Source organism: Nomascus leucogenys, chromosome 7b (assembly GCF_006542625.1).
Source record: "Nomascus leucogenys isolate Asia chromosome 7b, Asia_NLE_v1, whole genome shotgun sequence".
Classification (NCBI taxonomy): Eukaryota; Metazoa; Chordata; class Mammalia; order Primates; family Hylobatidae; genus Nomascus; species Nomascus leucogenys.
The window spans coordinates 55,362,463-55,381,771 of NC_044387.1; the positions used below are offsets into that span (position 1 = coordinate 55,362,463).

General features: G+C 43.5%; 1 protein-coding gene across 1 annotated transcript in view; it reads right to left on the bottom strand.

The window, feature by feature from the left end:
• Positions 1–19,309, bottom strand: part of TTC28 (tetratricopeptide repeat domain 28) — a 726,372-nt gene that overhangs the window by 121,504 nt on the left and 585,559 nt on the right. The window contains exons 7-11 of the mRNA XM_003258029.2: positions 11,599–12,940; positions 9,817–10,340; positions 5,720–5,829; positions 3,482–3,611; positions 235–453 (exon numbers count right to left, since the gene is read on the bottom strand). Coding sequence (XP_003258077.2) covers positions 235–453; positions 3,482–3,611; positions 5,720–5,829; positions 9,817–10,340; positions 11,599–12,940 — 2,325 coding nt within the window. The remainder of the gene's footprint in view (positions 1–234; positions 454–3,481; positions 3,612–5,719; positions 5,830–9,816; positions 10,341–11,598; positions 12,941–19,309) is intronic.

Consider the following 19,309-nt stretch of genomic DNA (forward strand, 5'->3'; position numbering starts at 1 on the left):
ATGCTTCCACATTCAACAGTGAGGAGCAGCAGTTTCTTGGGGGAATGAGAAAGCTAGGCTGTCTGATTAACTGAATGCCCCACCACGGCATATCCACTGAGGTTGAGGTTTTGCTAAAATCTGACATCAGTTCCTTAGTATGATCTATGATAATGCACCTATTCCACCTCTATTCATTAGACTTTCACAGGTCTGGTCTTCTAATTGCCCTGTTCCCACAGAAAGAGATCTTACCTGCCCCAGGAGCCAGCAGCCAGCTATACAGATAGCCTGCAGCCAGGGAATAGTAAAGCACTAGTCCCCTCTGGCCATTTACCATCTCTAAGATCTGATCAATAGTGACTGGGGAGTAGGGGTCGGAGTCTTGTTGTCCTGTTTGTCGTTCCACCAGAAGATCAGCAAATGCCCTTGTCCGTCCCCTTTCTGCCACGGCCAGGGCTTCATCATGATGGCCTAGGAGACAGAGAGATATGCTGAGGAGTCCATAGTGAGTGTGCTTACTTAGAGAGGCCTATCAGGGATGGCTATCAAATCCTGGGCAGAAACCTCACTGCCTCTGCCCTCCAATATGTGACAGAATCTCACTCACACTGCTTCAAATTCAATTCCCTGCCTCAGATGGTGGGTGCAGTGTCCCGCATGACTGATTCCACACTACCCTAAGCCATCAGGCCTTCGCCTGTCTTGCAGCCAGCGCCACAACAGAGCTGATCCAATTCAGTGCACTTGTCCTTAGCCCTGCTCCATCTTTGCTCCACCTCCTGAGTTGCTCCCTAACCTGGCTTTTTTTTTTTTAACCTCCTGCCTGGCTTCTGACACCAGGTTTATTGGTGTCACTTGGCTCTCTATGTGTCTTTTTTTTCTTTTTTTTTTTGAGACAGGGTCTCACTCTGTCTCCCAGGCTGAAGTATAGTGGCACGATCTCAGTGCACTGCAACCTCCTCCCCCTGGGTTCAAGCAATTCTCCTGCCTCAGCCTCCCAAGTAGCAGGGATTACAGGCACGTGCCACCATTCCTGGCTAATTTTCGTATTTTTAGTAGAGACAGGGTTTTGCCATGTTGGCCAGGCTGGTCTCAAACTCCTGGCCTCAAGTGATCCACCCGCCTCTGCCTCACAAACTGTCTATGCGTCTTCTGACTCTCTCTCCTCCCTCCATGCAGCCCCTCTATGCATAACATTGTCCAGCCTTATCCATTTCTCCCCAAATTATACCTCCATCCCTTTACGCATGCCAGTCCCTCTCCTGGGCATGCTCTTTCCCCTTTCACCGGCCTTGTCTCAAGAAGAGGGATGCTAACAGTTGTCCTGCCTATCACAAAAGGCTATTTTTTTTTTTTTATTATACTTTAGGTTTTAGGGTACATGTGCACAATGTGCAGGTTTGTTACATATGTATCCATGTGCCATGTTGATTTCCTGCACCCATTAACTCGTCATTTAGCATTAGGTATATCTCCTAATGCTGTCCCTCCCCGCTCCTCCAACCCCACAACAGTCCCCGGAGTGTGATGTTCCCCTTCCTGTGTCCATGAGTTCTCATTGTTCAATTCCCACCTATGAGTGAGAACATGCAGTGTTTGGTTTTTTGTCCTTGCGATAGTTTACTGAGAATGATGGTTTCCAGTTTCATCCGTGTCCCTACAAAGGACATGAACTCATCATTTTTTATGGCTACATAGTATTCCATGGTGTATATGTGCCACATTTTCTTAATCTAGTCTATCGTTGTTGGACATTTGGGTTGGTTCCAACTCTTTGCTATTGTGAATAGTGCCGCAATAAACATACGTTTGCATGTGTCTTTATAGCAGCATGATTTACAGTCCCACAAAGGGCTATTTTAAAGATTAAATGAAGCACTACATGTAAAGACGGCTGGCAGGCCTACTTACATCACCACACGTATAACAGGTAGTAGTAATGTTGTTGGAGCTGATATCTCATTCCATTCTGGGCTCCAACACACTTTTTTCCTTATCCCCATGGGCAAAGAGTTTAACCTCTCAGGTCTCTAGTTCTTTAAAATTGCTTCTCTATCTCAAGCTTTTCCTGTCTTTTAATCAAATTTCGAATCCCACTTTCCTTAAGGAACTGGTCTATAATCTAGTTTAAAAGCTAATATACCAATATGAAAGCACAAAAAAATGCAAAGGAATTGTTTATAAGTGCTGAAGGAACACAATGCAGAGGATTTACTTTTGTCATAAATGTAAATATGGAAGTTACTATAACCAGAGTCCAAAGAAAACAGGCAGAAGCAGACCAGATGCTACAGCTGTGACAGCACTTCAAGGATGCCTTGTCTCCTGCAGTTTGGGTATCAGAAGCAAGTGGAGATTTATATGTGTGTATGTAAATGTCTCCTTTTACTCTATTAAGTTATTAACTGGAACAGCAGGGACAATTTCTGCGCACACTGGAAAATCGGCCCCTAAGTGCTAGACAGACTTAACACTGTGATTATAATAGATAATAAACTGTAATCCTAGGCAATGAACACATTTAACAGATACATTTTTCAAGAGGAAATTTGAGTCCTTCCTATACATACAGCAAAAGACAGGTTATCGAAAAGGCCTCAACATCCAAATTCAAAGCCTTTGTTAGTTCCAATAAATATCTCCTGGGAAGAGGCAGATGACAGGGAGGTGGAAAGGACTGGCTGGCTAGTTAAGACCCGGGTGAAAGAAGATGCATGCTGCCCTAGTGTGATGGGGCACATAGGCTTGGGAGAATCATCACTGACTATGCCACAGCCTAGGAGGCAGACCCAGGTGGCAAAAACATTTATTAGACAGCAGCCTTGAAAGATGTGTGGATGAGGAAATAGAGAAGAGGCCAGGTGTCTTCTCAGGTACTTCCTCTTAGTCAGATGCTTGAACCACACGCTAGTGGTGAGAGGGAACCTGAGGAGGGCACACCTGGTTCAAGCATCCTTGTCTCAAGGACAATTTCTCTGGCTCCTGGACCCAACAGACAAGAGACTTTGTTTCAGGCTGGGTGTGATGGTTCACACCTGTGATCCTGGCACTTTGGGAGGCCCAGGCGGGAGGATTGCCTGAGCCCAGGAGTTCGAGACCAGGCTGGGCAACATAGTGAGACCTCATCTCTATTTAAACTTTTTTTTTTTTTTAAAGAGACTTTGTTTCCACAGCATCTGAGTTTATCCTAATGCCAATCAGCACTGTACTGGACTCACTGACTTATGTCTCCCCACAGGCTAAGCTTCTTGGGGTCAGGAACCAGGCCTTCTTGACTGTAACCCCCAGGGCAGGCACCCAGCACATGGTAGGAGCTTTACTAATCTTTGTTGAATAAATGAATGAATGTTCAATGACTGGTGGTAGTTGTGGCTTCACAGTCTGTTGTCACAACAAATCATACTTCTTCACCGCTGTCACTAAACAACTTGGACACACGGACACGCACCCGTGCACACTAGTGCACACGTAAGCAAGGAGTAACCCCTGCTGTTCTCACCTAGGCTGACGAGCACCCGCTGCAAGGCCTGGTAGGATGATGTCTGCAGGTCAAAGAGGGAGAGTTTGTAGTCCGTGCTCAGCTGTGCCTCGTGTCGGATCGTTTCAAACAAGGCTGATGCCCTATAAAGCTGCAAGGCGGGAGGAAGAACATCATCCATTCCCCAGAAGCCAATATCCAGCTGTTTACAGACTAGAGACAACTTTTGCTCATTATCTTTGTGCACAACCTAAATATTTTTTACAGATTTGAAAGGAAGAGTCTTATGTCCAGGTGTAAGGAAAAATGGATGTGCTGCGGTCAAGAATAGGCTGAGGCAGACATCCGGTCCAGCATGACTCAGTGTGTTTAGAGCACAGGCGCACAACTCCACTCATTATGTAATGACACCATGTGAGGCGCATTAGGTGATCACCCATGTGAGCTCGTGCTTGGCTCAGAGCCACTATTGTCTTTAAAAGGTATAATTACCCTGCTAACGCCGTATATATGGCTTGTGCCCACAGCTCGTGCCTGGGCTCACTAGCGCCCAGAGAGAGTAAAGCCATGGTGAAACTGTCTACGCTTCCTCGAGTGTTTTTCCAGCTACCTGCCACTTGCCCACTGATTCCCCTCAGACCTCAGTTAGAATCTGACACCAGATAGGTCCTTGTGGACCTGAAAAGGCATCAGATCATACCCAGTAAATTACAGTTTATATAATCGATTTTTGACAGACAAGGGGATCTAAAAGACAGGAATTATAGACTTATGGTCTTAAAGATATTAAAACAGATATTAATCCACCAAGTGCTGATTTTTATTAAAAAGCTTCTCCTCTGTCATCAGGCAACCACAATTCACCACCCTCGCGCCTCATGGTGAGTAAGGATGGGAGTGAGAACAGGTATGGTGAAGGCATCCTGGAAATGGAAGAGCCTGAGGGGAAGAGAGCGCCACGCTCTCTGAAGGGTGATAGCTCTTTGCAGATGGTTCAGTGCCCCAGGGTCCGATCATCAGTGGGCAAGCTCCTCCGGGAGCCATGCCCACTCACATAGACACTCTGAGGACCAGACAATTGCCATTCCTAATGGAGACACTGTCCTGATGCTCTAACAGGCTCCTTCATCAGTGAGGCCATCAGACTTTTCTGACTCTGATATTTTCTTTTTTTTTCCCCCTCATGCCACACTGTCTAAGATGACTCTGATATTTATATGCTGGAAACTCAGTATCAAATTTTAAATTTATCCAAACTTAAAAAGCAGAATTCTAAGACTACTTGCTTCTCCGCCTTTTGGCTAAGATCAAGTACAGAATTCTAAGACTAAGAGACATAGACCCAGAGAGCGCTAAGAGAATGTGTTCCTAACTCTGCCACTAATTGGCAGAGACTCAATTTCTTCCTCTCTATAAAGAGGATCGTTTCTACCTCACAGGGTTATTTTAAGGATCAAATTCACTGAGCTATAACAAGTACTTTGAAAATTGCAAATCACAATATCAACACAGGTTTTACTTTTTATAACCAGGAAATTAGAGAATTAATCCTTTACATTGTCTTTAATCATTTTAAAAGTACAGTAAAACACCCTAACATTCTAGAATGCTATGGTGCAAATTCAGTCACATCTCTTCAACTCTTGTGAGCACCTCTGGATAGGAGTCTGGATGTCCTTATCCTTGTTCCCCTCTGCCTAGCACAATGTCCTCTGCAGTCACCACTCACATGCTTGCTATCTGGATGAGTGCATGATCTTAGATTCAGCCATCTCACTACTCCTCCAACCTAATAGAGGAGGCCCATAACTCGAGGGATCTTTCTACTCTCCAGGGCCAGCATGACAAGGGACTTTCCTTCAACTACTTGCATATATGCAGAAATATGGCCTTATTGTAAAAGAGGGAGACAGAGAAGTTATATCTATTAATATATCTAGAAACATGAAATTTAATTATGAATTCTTGTTTTACTTCTGTCATGAAATGAATATAATTTCATATTAATGTTTAATGGGGAGCAACAGTACTTAATACAAGAATTCTTAAGAAATTGAGAAATCTATCACATGAGTGAGCAAAAATCTTTACCGATTGTTCAAACACTTCTGGGCTAGTACAGGCTGGAAATCATACACATTAGCCCAAGGGTAGAAGTCAGTGCCTCTTGTAAATGCCATCACTACTAGGATAGTAATCCTAAGGGTCTCCCATGCTTCTGGAAACAAAAAACCCACTTCAGTCAGGGGTTCTGCTTACCTGGTGTTGGGCCTCCTCCAAGTTTCCACTAGCCCAAAGGGAGAGGCCAAGGCCATGGCGAATTTTTGCCTCATCTTCTCTTCGGCCCAGTTGCTCAGCTAACCTTAAACCTGAAACCAGATAGAGAAATTTAAGGAAACATAGAACATGGATAATTCCACTATCCTAAGGAGTCCTGAAGGGTCCTTTTACTTTTGTGTTTTTGTTTGTTTTGAGACAGGGTCTCACTCTGTTCCCCAGACTGGAGTGCAGTGGCTGCTCACTGCAGCCTTGACCTCCTCAGGCTCAGGTGATCCACCTCAGTCAGCCTCCGGAATACCTGGGACTACGGGCAAGGGCCACCACAACCCGGCTGGCTTTTGTATTTTTTGGTAGGGACGGGGTTTCACCATGTTGCTCAGGCTGGTCTCCAGCTCCTGATCCACCCACCTCAAGTGATCCACCCACCCCAGCCTCCTAAAGTACTGGGATAGCCACTGCTCCAACCCAATTTTGCTTCAGGTGTCTATAAAAGAATGTTAACAAGAGCTACTCAGGAGGCTGAGGCAGGAAGACTGCTTAAGCCCAGGAGTAAGAATCTAGCCTGGGTAACTTAGTGAGACCCATCTCTTAAAAAAAAAAAAAAAAGAAAGAATACTAACAACACAGCTAGATAAAATGAGGACAAGAGCTGAATCAGCCAAGGTAGAATAAGCATTCTCTTCAAATTCTGTGTTGGTAGCAACATTTCCAGGATGTTCCAGGATGCCTCGGCAAGAGCTCAGGTGATGGCTATCAGAAGGAGACAGGTTTGCTGGGCAGGCAGAAACGCTAAACAAGTGAAACTTAACCTGGTCACCCTCCTGAATTTGAAATCCATAGCTTTGCAAAGGAAAACTCCTGGCTGATAAACTTATCTAACCTGATTCTTTGGCTGGCAAAGCTCTTCCTGATAGGTAAATACAGAAGGCAAAAGAATATTCTTCCTTTCTCACATGCACAGCATCCAATGAGTGTTAATAGAAGACACATATGATGTTCTCCTGAAAGCAGAATATGAACACAGCCTGACCCTGCCTTCTGTTACTGATGTTACTGACACATTTCATGTCTAATCTGTTTTCCCTTTCAGTCTAAGACTTTGATGTGCCTCAGCGGGGTTGCAAAACAAGTGCTATTATGAGGCAAAAGCCTTAAATGAAACCATCCTCATTTTAATAGCCTTCAGGTAGGCACCTGCGTTTGGGTCACTTACCCACAGCAAGCTTCTGGGTTTCAGGACACCAGCAACTTTGAGGGCTTTGTGAGAGTCAAATCTGAAGGCAACCATTTATTGTATTGGTCACTAGGCAGTTCTCAGCATCACTTTGCCCTCATTATCCTGCTCACTGTACATAGAAGCTAGCTTGTGCAGAGACAGCATGAAGGCTCCCACCGTACAACTGCACACACAAAGGAAGGACTTCCTTCTTCTAATCTAATTCAGGGTAGATGGAAGCCTGCCTCTGATCCTGCTGGGCCTGTACAATTTCAGACTTTTGAAAAGGAATTGAGTCTGTTGAGACGGTAAGAAAAGTGACACTTAGGTTCAAGGTCATAAATATACATTTCAAAATGCTCATAACTCAGAAAACTTAGAAACAACATTTTAAGTCATGTTATTGGATAACAAAAATATTTGTAAATAATTCACATTTTTAAACACCTCACAGAATAGAAAAACATATGAAAGAAGATGGTTCTTGGGAGAAAACCTGAAGGATGCTGATTGTTTAAACCTTCAATAAGCTAAACACATTAATTCTTCAATACAGATGTCCCTTCTAGGTCAAGATCTATGAGTCAGAAGTAAAATTCATTGAGACAACTCCTGCTTAGAAGCCATGTTCTATGAGAACAGGGACTTTGCTTTGTTCCTGCTATATCCTCAGCATGTAGGACTCTAGCTGAGGTTCAACAATGAAGAGTTAAAAGCCCACTGGATAGACATGGTATCTGTCCTGCCCCAGCTTCTCTCTGCTTCTGCCTGTTAGGAACCTGACTCACCCATCCAGCTCTCCTAGAACCTATAGTTTGTCAGGGACTGGTCCCAGGAAAGTCACCAAATTGATCCATGCTCCCTTTCTTCATTTGCTAGAAGAGAAAGGGCTGGGTGAGACCAGTGGTTTTATCCAGAGATGACTCCCTCCACAGCACCTGGAGAGCTTGTTCAAAAGGCTCAGACCAGGCCCCACCTGTGAGAGTCTAGTGCACTGAAGCAGGGTGATGCTGATCTACAAGGCCCCACAGCCTCATGCCCTCAGAAAGCCAGGGGAGAGGGAGCAGTAGGGTGGTTTCCAGATAAACTAGTCCCTCCTTGCCAGAGGCTGCAGACCTAACTCAGAGCATTCGGAAAGCACCATCCAAGTGTCCTGCACTCATGAGAAGAGGCATCTGGTTTGGCCCATGAGGAAAGCCATCAGCTGCAGGCTCTCTAGTGGACACATCCACAAGACAGACACTGTAGAGATGCTACAAATCAGAGTTTTTAGATCTCTGCAAGACTTAAAAAATTACAAGAAACAATAAAAATGAACTTGAGAGTTTTCCACAAATATAGAATTGTGTTGCAATGTCTCAGGCAAACCAGCTGTTTCATGGAAATAGAATTTCAGGAAGTACAAAAGAACACAGCTGAAAAGTTGTCATGTGACTGAATTTAACAGTTTTTACAAATTCAACTGAAAATTGCTCCTTGTCTGTCGGAATTTTACCACAGTCAAGTTTCAGGAAATTAGAAGCCAACATTCTCTTTTAATGCATTGAGGCAGAGCCCCATGTGGATAGAAGGGGAGCTAGATAAGGTCTGGGAAGTGGCTTCCAGACTCTCTGCAACCTCTCAGACTGCAGGCCAGCGCAGTCCCTGGTCTGTTGCAAAGGAGACCAGCGAATCATCAGCTCTTCACCCATTCTCCTCTTTGCTTCCTGCTTCTCTCTCTCCTGGCTTCCCAGTGGGGGCTCAGGAATAAAAGGGGGTAGGATGCCCAACCCTACTCTGCAATTGTAAAGTTAGAAACAACTTCAGAGAGGATCTTGTGTGGTTTCTGGGTTGGAAAACTCGGGCTGGGCCCTACTCCTTGACTGACTACATGATCAGGATTGAATCACTGTACTTCTCAGAGCCTCAGGTGATTCAATGGCAAAAATGGGAATAAAAAGATATACCTCACAAGACTATTGTGAGAATTGAATCAGCTTAAATAAACTTTATGTGCAAAGCCCCCTGGAAATGAGAGTTTTTGCTTGAAATCAGTAACCATTCCTTTTACCAGTGAGCTATCTGCCCTTTTTCCCTTCTAGGGTGAGAGGATCCAATATGCCTATGTGAGGAGAAGGACTTTCAAGAGCAGAAAGCCTCATCTCAATGTGAAGCGACGGCGGACAAATACATTGCTATGGGACTTCTGCTTTCGGCGGAAGGAAGTATCCAAGGTCCAACTGTGCAGCCTTCAGTTTCTAGGCCTGCCTGGAACAAGACTCTACCGTGGCACCAGCCCAAGCACTGTAGGTGACAAATGCTGAGAAAGAAGCCTGGTTTACTGCTTGAGTGCCCCTCAGACTGATACTTCTGGATTAGACCTCAGCTGCCATGTCAGAACTGACTTCTATAAAGTTTTAATATAGTTAGTTTAGATATTCTCTAGAGGGACAACAGAGCCTGGAGCAGATGGGCATTTTCTTCTGATTCAAACCCTTATAATTTTTTAAGATTACATCTTACTTGATTCATCTGTGTGAGAACGTGTTGCTCATTCCTCAGAGGGTTCTGAAAAGCAAGGAGGGTATCAGCTCCTTGGGCAGCTGGAGAGCAGTAGATGCTGTCACTGAGAGAGTAAGACAATCTGGGTCCAAGAGAGCAGGGCAAGGTGCTATGGACAATGAAACACCTTAGTACTATCAACGGACACCTGGTGGGGACACTGTGATTCTGGAGTTGAACTGACAATGTGGCCTCTGAGACCCTTACTCCACACAGAGGTGGCCACTCAAACTGTGCATACTTCCCTCTGAGTCTTGAGTTCTGACTCTGAACTTGATTTCAAGTAGGCCAAGAGAACACAATGGGCCTTTTCACCTACCTTCCTGTAAGTACATGACTGCTTGGGAATAGTTCTGCAAGGCATGATGGGTCCTTCCAAGGCTACTATATGACACCGTCTTGGCCACCAAGTCATTCATCTGTGCAGCAATGCTCAAGTGCTGTTCTTGATAGACCACAGCCCTCTCGAAGGTGCCCAGGGATTCATAAGTCAGGCCCAGGTTCCCATAGGCTCGGCCCTGGCACGTGGGGTTGTTGGTTTCCTCTGCTATCTGTAGATCAAGCTGGTGGTACTGCAGGGCTGTGTCATACTCCCCCATCTGCTGGTAAACGCTCCCCAGGCCACAGGCTGCATCACTCTCCAGGGCTCGGTCTTTCATATCTCTAGCAATGTTCAGCTGGCGTTCAAGGCAGGAAATGGCTTGTTCGTAATTCCCTAATTGGCTGTGCAGACTTCCCAGCTCTCCATAGGCCTGGGCTTTATTGAAGGCCTCCCCAAGCTCATGGGCAACCACGAGCCTCTTTTCAAAGCACACAAGGGCTTGCTGCAAGCTCCCCATTGCCCTGTGGGGATGTAGACAGAAAAGCAATGATATTATTTCGTGCAGGTGCAGACATGCTAAAGCCCCTGAGAAAATGAAAAGCATTTGTCACTGTCACTTACTATAGAAGCTCTTAACTCCTTTTCTAGCTAAAATCTATCATGTGCCCTTAGAGTGAGATGCAGAGGAATTTCATAATCTGGAAAGCAATTCAAAAGTCATCCCTTAGTGACCTTCCCAAGAGCTTGAGATTCAATGGGATATACACCCCAGAGGAAACATAAAATATATTAATAGGCACAATGATAGCAAGTGAACTGTTTGGTTCTTCAGGCCTCCCAATTTCCACTACCGCTTAGACTATGTTTTTGAAATCACTTTACAGTGGCTATAAATCTTTCACCCTGAGCTTCTCAGAGCACTCTGTGGGTGAAGATTTAGTTTGACCCTTGCCCTTCCTCCACTCCAGGAGCCCTAATCCCCTGCCTCTCTGGTGGGGCCATATATTCTGCAGACACAGGCACCTTCTTGGGTTCCCCACATTTAGGAGAAAGTATCACCTTGACCAACAGTGTGTCTTTTTGTGCTGCTAAGAGAAGACACGATAAGCGTGGAAAGAGCATGACCAAACCAGTTGTGTGGGACACATGAATTAGTTCCCCTGAGCCTCTGATTCTGGTGATAATAAATCCCACATCCCACAGCAGATGATAATAGATGTAGAGTAACACAAAACTGTTAAAACTATTAAGATATCTGTGCAAGGGACCTTGCACAGATGATGCATGCAACATAGTACATTTATGCATTCTCCTGTTATCAGGTGGCTTTTCTGAGGAGCAACACAATGGGGTCTAAGTAAATGGTTAGGTGCAGATGTTGTATTAATAAACACATTCATATAATGTGGGAGGTATTCAGAAAAGATCAGTGAAAGTGACTCGTTCACCTTCCCCATCCCTATTATCCTTCTCATTCTAATGTAGTCAAAAGGCACTGCATTTGGAGTCACAGAAACCTGGGTTTAACTCTCGGCTGTCCCTTTTTAAGCTGCATAATCTTAGGCATTAACTCAGTTTCCCTGGGCTTAATTTCTTCATCCATAACATAAGGGTAACAACATCAACTACTTAATTCAAACAGTTGTTGGAGGAATCAGATGAGATATGTACGAAAATGTTTGTAGTTAACAAACTGCCATGCAGACATGAAGTTGCCTTTACTGTCCAAATGCTCTTTTTGCAGAACTATAAACCACAACTGTCCTTGGTCATTTTTACCTGTGTCCATTTCCCAGGCCCCGGTAAGCCTTGGCTTGGTCTTGCATGCGATTCAGACTCTGTGCGACAGATAAATATTGTTCATAGTATTTGATAGCTTCCTCATAGTCACCCAGGGCTTCGTAGCAATCCCCCAGGTTGCCATAGGCCCGGCCCCTGTCCAGCACAGACTCATTTCCACTTAGCTGCTGCAGCATGGCCAATTGCTGCTCAAAGTAGCCAATGGCTTCTTCCATCACATTCATGTTCATCTTTGTGATGCCCATGTTGCCATAGACCTGGGCTTCCAGACTCGGATCCTTCAGCTTTTGCCCTAGATCCAGTTGCTCTTCATAACACTTGAATGCCATCGTGTATTTCCCAAGGGCCATGTAGACAGCAGCCAGGTGCCCATGAGCTCTGCATTCCCCTGGCAAGTCACTCAGCTCCTGATATACCTCCAGTTCCTGTGTGTGATAACCCAGGGCCTTGTCATACTTCTGGATCATTCGGTATGCAGTGCCCAGGGCTGCATATGCACAGGCTTCTAATCTTCTGTCCTTTACCTGGTGAGCTAAGCCCAGCTGCTGCTCATAGAATTTTATTGCACCATTTATATCTTTTTTACAGATGAATATATCGCCCAGGTTCCCTAGGGCTCGAAATTTAGCCTGGGAATTATTCAGAGACTGGGCTAGGGACAGTAGATACTTCTGACACTCTTCAGCTTTACTGAAATTCAGCAGAGCCTTGAATGCTAGGCCCAAGTTGCAGTAGGCTTTTGCTTGGCTCAACTTGTCATGAAGGTCTTTGGCCAGTGCCAGATCCTGTTCGTAGTACTTCACTGCCTCCTGATAGTTTCCAAGGCAGTAATGGGCATAGCCAAGATTGTGGCAGACCTTCCCTTCTCCTTCCATGTCTTGAAGGTCGGGAGCAAGCCGGAGGTACTGTTCATAATAGGGGGCAGCCTGGACATACTCTCCCCGAGAGCAGTGGAAATTGCCCAGGTTGCTGAGGGCCCGGGCCTCGCTCTGGATGTCTCGTAGCTCCCGGGCGATGTTCAAGTGGTTCTGATAGTGTTGCAGGGCCCGGTCATGAGCACCCAGGGCCTGGTACGCCACGGCAAGGTTCCCATGTGTGGAGGCCTGTGAGGCGCGGTCATTCACTTCCATGGAGATCTGCAGCTCCTGCCGATGGTATTTGACCGCCTGGTCGTACATGCCCAGGGCGTTGTAGGCATTGCCCATATTCCCATAGGCACGGCCCTGGGCAGCGTAATCACTCAGCTCCTGGGCGATGCACAGGTGGGTCTTGTGGAGTTTCAGTGCAGTGTCATAATCACCTTTCATCTGGTGTATGATTCCTGAGAAAGAGAATAAAAGAACAGACTAAGACTGAAATAACTGATTTGCAATGTAGAAAGAAATGTAATTTGCATCTCAATTTATAGTAAAATGCAATCCAGATGAATTAAAGAATTTAAAATAACAGAAGGTAGAATTAAATATTTATCAGCTCTCCAGAGGGAGGATAGCTTCAGTTTCAAAGCAACAGAAAAAAAAATTTACAGATTTTATTACAAAAATAAGAGTGTTTGTACTACAAATGCATATCTAAAATTAAAAGGCAAAACAATACTGGAAAATATATTAAACATAAATGAAAAAGTTCAATAGCCATTGCATGTAAAGAGTTTATTTGGTTTGATTTTTTAAAAATGAAGATCCCAATTTACTAAAATAGGTGAAGACCTGTAAATGTTAGCAGACAACTCACATCCAAAGAAATACAAAGAATAACCACAGGGGAAAATGCTAATTTCCTATAATAATCAATGAAATGCAAAATAAAGCAACCCTGAAGTACCATGTTACTTCGGCTAAATTAGCAAACAAAAAAATTAACCACAACTCCTACACTGATGAGATTGTCCTAAAATTGGTAAACATACCAACTGCTGGGGACATAAACTGGAACAACCTTTTTGCATAAGCAGCCTGGCAAGAACCACAAAACACACTCCTACTCTGACCCAGCAATCTTACTCAAGGGAAAGTATCCTAAGAAAATAATCTGACAAACACAAAAGATTGCATAACAATACACATAACAACCTTCAATGTGGCACTATAGACTACTGGAAAATCAGAAACATCTTAAATGTCAAACACTGGGGGATTGTATAAGTACACTTTGGTATATCAACTCAATAGAGGATTATGCAGTCATTAAAAACATAATTATGAAGTCTATACTGAAAAATGGGAAACAATGGTCTTGTAATCACATTAACTGGAAAAGTCAGGAAGAAATGCTGCATGCTCCCACGACAATAACTAGGAACGTAAGTATGTCCACACACATGGACAAGCTCTTGATGGGGTTATACAAAAACAAAAATAGTTGCCTTGTTAGGTAGTGGAATTTCAGTAATTTTTGTTCTAAAATCTCTTGTAATTCTGTTATACTGCTTTTACAATCAACAATAACAGTGCTCCAAACAAACCTCATGAACCATATTATAGCTGCTAAGCTAAACTATTGTTTTAACGAGCAGTTTAAAAAAATGAGTTATATCATAACTATAAAGTGGTTTCAAATGAGAGATAGCATAACGGTAACTTGGGAGCTGGCTTTAAGGAGAGCTTCGTCCATCCCAGTTGGGGCTAGAGTGAGGGCCACCACTAGAAAAGGTGGAGAGAAGCTAGTATGCAAACAGGTTTCTCCTTGCCTTTGGTTTTGAACATGCTTTTCCATGCATCAGTCTGTGAGCTTTCCAGTGGTGACTAAAATCTACAGAAGCCCCAAAAGTCAAAAATGCCAAGATGTGTTCTGTTAAAACATCTGAACTAAAAATAGAGGCTCTGAGAAAGAAAGCTGTGAAAACCTAGCCTCCCCAATTTGTCTATCTCTCTGACACTCTTTATTCATTCATTCACTTATCCAGCAGACATTAGCTGGGCATTTATTGTATCAGAACTTGTGGTGGGCAGCAGGGGTAGAGAGAAGAATGAAGACAGAAGTCTCTGCCTCCAGAGAGCACACTGGGTGAAAAGGCAGACAGTATGCATGATCAAGGCTGAAGTCAGGGCAGGGCAGGAGCTGGGGGTGCAGTACAGGGTGAGTCTGTGGGGGCCACTCTGCTGGTCCTGACTCCTCCCTTGCATGCTGTGGAGATCTGCCCTGCCACAAGAGTCACATCTAGTCCTGGGACCCAGCCATCTCTTTGACTTAACTGGACTTAGGGTAAATCATTTCGTCTTTCTGAGTTTTATGTAGTTCATCTATAGTTCATATATTTTCTCATCTATAAAGTGAGAAAAATAATAAACACAACACCAACCTTAGGAGGTGATAGTGAGGATCAAATGAAATAATGTATGTGCAAGAGCACTGTAAAACGGCAGAGTGAAATTGCAATATTAGTTATTGAAATTATTCCCTTCCATGAAAGGAAATTCTTGAGGTGCTGGAAATTAAATAAGTCATGGTAATTCTTCTGCATATTTTTTATAAGTAAAATATTTCATAATTTAAAAATAACTACATAAATCATGGTACATTTATACAATGGAATAAACATGGTGACATTAAAAACGGTGAGGGGCTGGGTGTGGTGGCTCACACCTATAACCCGGCACTTTGGAAGGCTGAAGCAAGAGGATCGCTTGAGCTTAGGAGTTCAAGAGAAGCTTGGGTAACATGACAAGACCTTGTCTCTACCAAAAATTAAAAAATTAGCTGGGTATGGTGGTGTGAGCCTGTAGTCCCAGCTACTTGGGAGGCTGAGGTAGGAGGATCATTTGAGCTCAGAAGTTCGAGGCTGCAGTAGGCCATGATCGCACCACTGCTCTCCACCCTGGGTGACAGAGTGAGACCCTGCCTTAAAAAAAAAAAAAAAAGTTAAGTTTATTGACATAGGAAGAAATTTACAATATATTAAGGGGATATATCACAAAACAGTTCATTTTAATGCATACTTTAGTAGCATTGAGTGTAGACATACATGTTTATATTTAAACATATAGCATAAAATGTATTTAAAGGTTAAGAGTAGTAATATTTGGGTGGTAGAATTGTAGTTTTTTTTTTCTTTTTACTTATACGTGTTTTAATTTTTTTTCTATGATGAACATATAATCCTTGGTTTAAAAACAGTATTTTTGGACTCCAATCCAGTAAGAAAGTAACATTCCTGGGGACTGGGTCTGGTCACTTCCCTGTGTTAGAGATGTCACCAGGATCCTTGCTGGAAGGATCAGAGTTTTTCCGAATCTGTCTCAAGGTTAGAAAATCTAAGCTTCCCGAAAAGAAATAATACCTTAGCATCACCTAGAACCCCCTTAATGCTGAAAAATTATTAGTGACAGAAACGTTTCAGTTCTAAAGACCTGAATTTAACATGTGGTCCTAAACCACTTTTATCTAAAGAGAAAAATTTCACATTTCAAATTTCCAGGTTTCCTCAGAAGAAATTTGTTTTTTACATTTCTCCCTCTCTCCTCACTTACTCCCTCTCTCCTCAGTTTCTGTATTTTTTAAATTAGGGTCAAAATATCTGCCCAGCCATGAGTCAATAATTATGAACAGAGCCAGAGCTGGGGAGGGCAGTAGGAGTGCCCAAATCTCCTTTGGAGCACTTTCTCCCACAATTACGCCTTTGCACTTTGCAGTGATTTTTTTTTTTTCCCTCACAGCTTTTGGATTTTATTGCAATGATTTTCTTAAGCCAATATAATCACTTTTTGTTTGCTAAGACGGGGGTAAGAGGAAGCAAGTGGTGAGAGGCAATTGGAGGCAACTGGAGGAAGCTTGGCTTTCCCATATGGCCCATCACCACCAAAGACAGGTCTCCTTGGAAGCTCCCCCCTCTCCTGCAGGGTGGGACTTACCTCATCCTACAGGAAACTGGCTAAGCATCAGAAAGGCACAATATCATAGAAAAGGCACAGGACTCTAAGCCAGAAGTACTGTTTACAAGCCTGGCTCCCATCTCATTCAGCTGAGTGTCTTTGAGACACTCAATACCTCTGAGCCTTTGTTATTTTTTTTAATTGAAAATATTTTGGCAATTTTTGTTTTCTCACTAATAAGGTCAGATTATAATCATTTCAAAGACATAGCTTGAGAAACGTAATAGTATGTATCAATATACTTTGTAAACTAAAGCATGGTATCTAAACATAGTATGACCAGTATTTAGAGAGTGAGAAAAAGGAAAGGAATTCCGTTTCTCTGACTCTCATGACCTTAAGAGTCTGGGCTAGTTAATAGGGAGCAGTTGGGATGATAATGGCTACCCAGGGTTCAATGATTTGTGAAAGAAACTGCCTGCTGGTTATGGCAAAATGATCTGATCTCCAGCCAGCTTCCCTATGCACTCTCCTGTTCTTCTCCTGTCCTCCTTATCTTACTTTTCCAAGCGCCTGTAAAGAATCATAAGAAGACTCTCAAAGGCTTCCTCACACAGACAGAAGTAAAAAGAGATGGATGGGGCCGAACTGGGAATTTTTCATCCTCCCTGTGTCTCTACTGTCCCAGCCACTGCCAGCCTGGGGAATTCTGAATGGAACATGACACACTCTTGGCAGGCTTCCTCTTTGTCGAGGCAACATAAAAGCGGCCTCAGAGCTGCCAGCAGAGTGACTGCACATGCTGAGGAGATAATCTGCAGATCCTCCTTCCCTTTCAAGACCACGGCTTGATTTTCCAGGGCCGTCATTCAGATGAAGACTTACAGAGGGCCTGTCAGCAGGGGCGTGCTAGGTGACAACGTGCTGCAGGGAGGGGAATTAAATGAAGATTAGTGGGGCAGAAGATCCTCACAAAGCCGAGTTCTTACGAGGGTGCGTGGAGAAAGGACACATGGTTATGAATTTATACATCGTCACAGCAGGTCTCCACCTATGGGTCAAGAATGGTCCCTGCCATGGGAATAATAATAGCTACTTCAAAGGGCTGTTGTGAGGGCCAATGTGATCATGCTCAGCAGAGGCTGGCCTGAGTGCCTCAGACATAGTAAGTGCTCAATACATTTTGCTTTTATTATTAGCCATTACCAGCAAAGACCAAGGGAGGTGTGAACTGCACAAGCCAAGCAGAAAAATTACTAAACATAGAATGCAGTTCTGGCTGCCTTTTCTCTTATGAATTTTGTGGAGGTAGGGGCCTCGGTGTGCCGCCACAAACAATGGAAGTGGTCTTCTCATGTATTGAAAGTATTACAGTCATGATTATTAATAGTACACAACCCAAATGAGGCTTTAAGAGATGATCTATTTTTTCCTCTACTTTCAAACAAATTGTTTTCCGCTCCATCCTACTCAAATCACCATCTATTCTCAGAGGCAACATAAGATTTGGGAACTGGAAAAGGCCCTCCCATGGGTTCACTTTCTAAATGATGTGGCCTGGCAAAAGTAATGGAGATTTGTCTCCAGTGAGAGGAAGTGAGTTAGTGGCAGAACTGAGGCAAGGACTCTCAGACCCACTGCCCTTAGCAGGACCCGCCCATCTGCTTTCAGGACAAGCTGGAGACATGAAGTAACTCTTATTAGTCTTGCTAGGTGTGACATAGGACAGTGACTATGCTTTATAAAGTTCTCTTCTGTTAGAAATATTTATAGAAGTATTTACACATGAAACATGGTGTCTATGATTTGCTTTAAAAATTGTGTGTGTGTGTTTATGAAAATAGATGAAACAAGATTAGCAAAATGTGGGAAACTGGGTTATGAGTATGTGGGAGTTCATTATACCATTTTCTCTACCTGTGTGTTCATGAACATTTCAATAATGTAAAATTAAATAATAAAGGTATACATAAAAGTTTACACTGCATATATTCTTCTATAATCTTTTTGGATCAGGAAACTGTTCCTTGCAGCTAAGTCCTGACGTGGATGTTTAAGTCCACTTTTATGTCTATGGGACAACAGTAGAAAGAAATTGGGTTGGTCAACAGCCTCTGTAGCTGCACCAGCCTCCATATCCTTTTCCAGGCTGGGAGAAGAACATGTAGAGACTGAAAACTACACAGCACTTTGTCCTATTGCCTTGATTTCATTTCAAATGATCTTAAAGGATAGGTTGATATTTTGTCTATCAAAGAGCCAAATGGCTGAGAAATGGCTGAAATGGCTGAGAAAATCTGCTTCACAGAAAAGTGCTGCGTACTCCCAACTGTTCCTCCCAATCCTCCTCCTCATTGGGAGAAGTGGTCCCAGGTTTTCCATAGGACCCATAATTCTAACCCTAGATATCTTTAGGTTCCCTGAACCCTTTCCTTCTCAAGTTTTCACATATAAGTTCTTCTACGTTGTACTTAAAATATTGCAAAGCTGAGCGTGAGGAGGAGGTGACAGACCTGGTTAGTAAACAGATGGCTAGAATCAAAGGCATGAGAGCAAAGTGCTCTGTGTTAGAAGTGCAACCAATTGGATGTCTTATCTAACACACTTGCAGGTGACTATTTATTAATATGCACCTAGAGACAAATCTCCATTACTTTTGCCAGTGATGGACAGCAAAGGTATAGATTTTTTTTTTTTTTTTTTTTTGAGACAGGGTCTCCCTCTGTCACCTAGGCTGGAGTGCAGTGGTATGATCATGGCTCACCGCAGCTTCAATCGCCCAGGCTCAAGAGATCCTTCTGCCTCAGCATCCTGTGTAGCTGGGACTACAGCTGTGCACCACTGTGTCCGGCTAATGTTTAATTAATTAATTTTTGTAG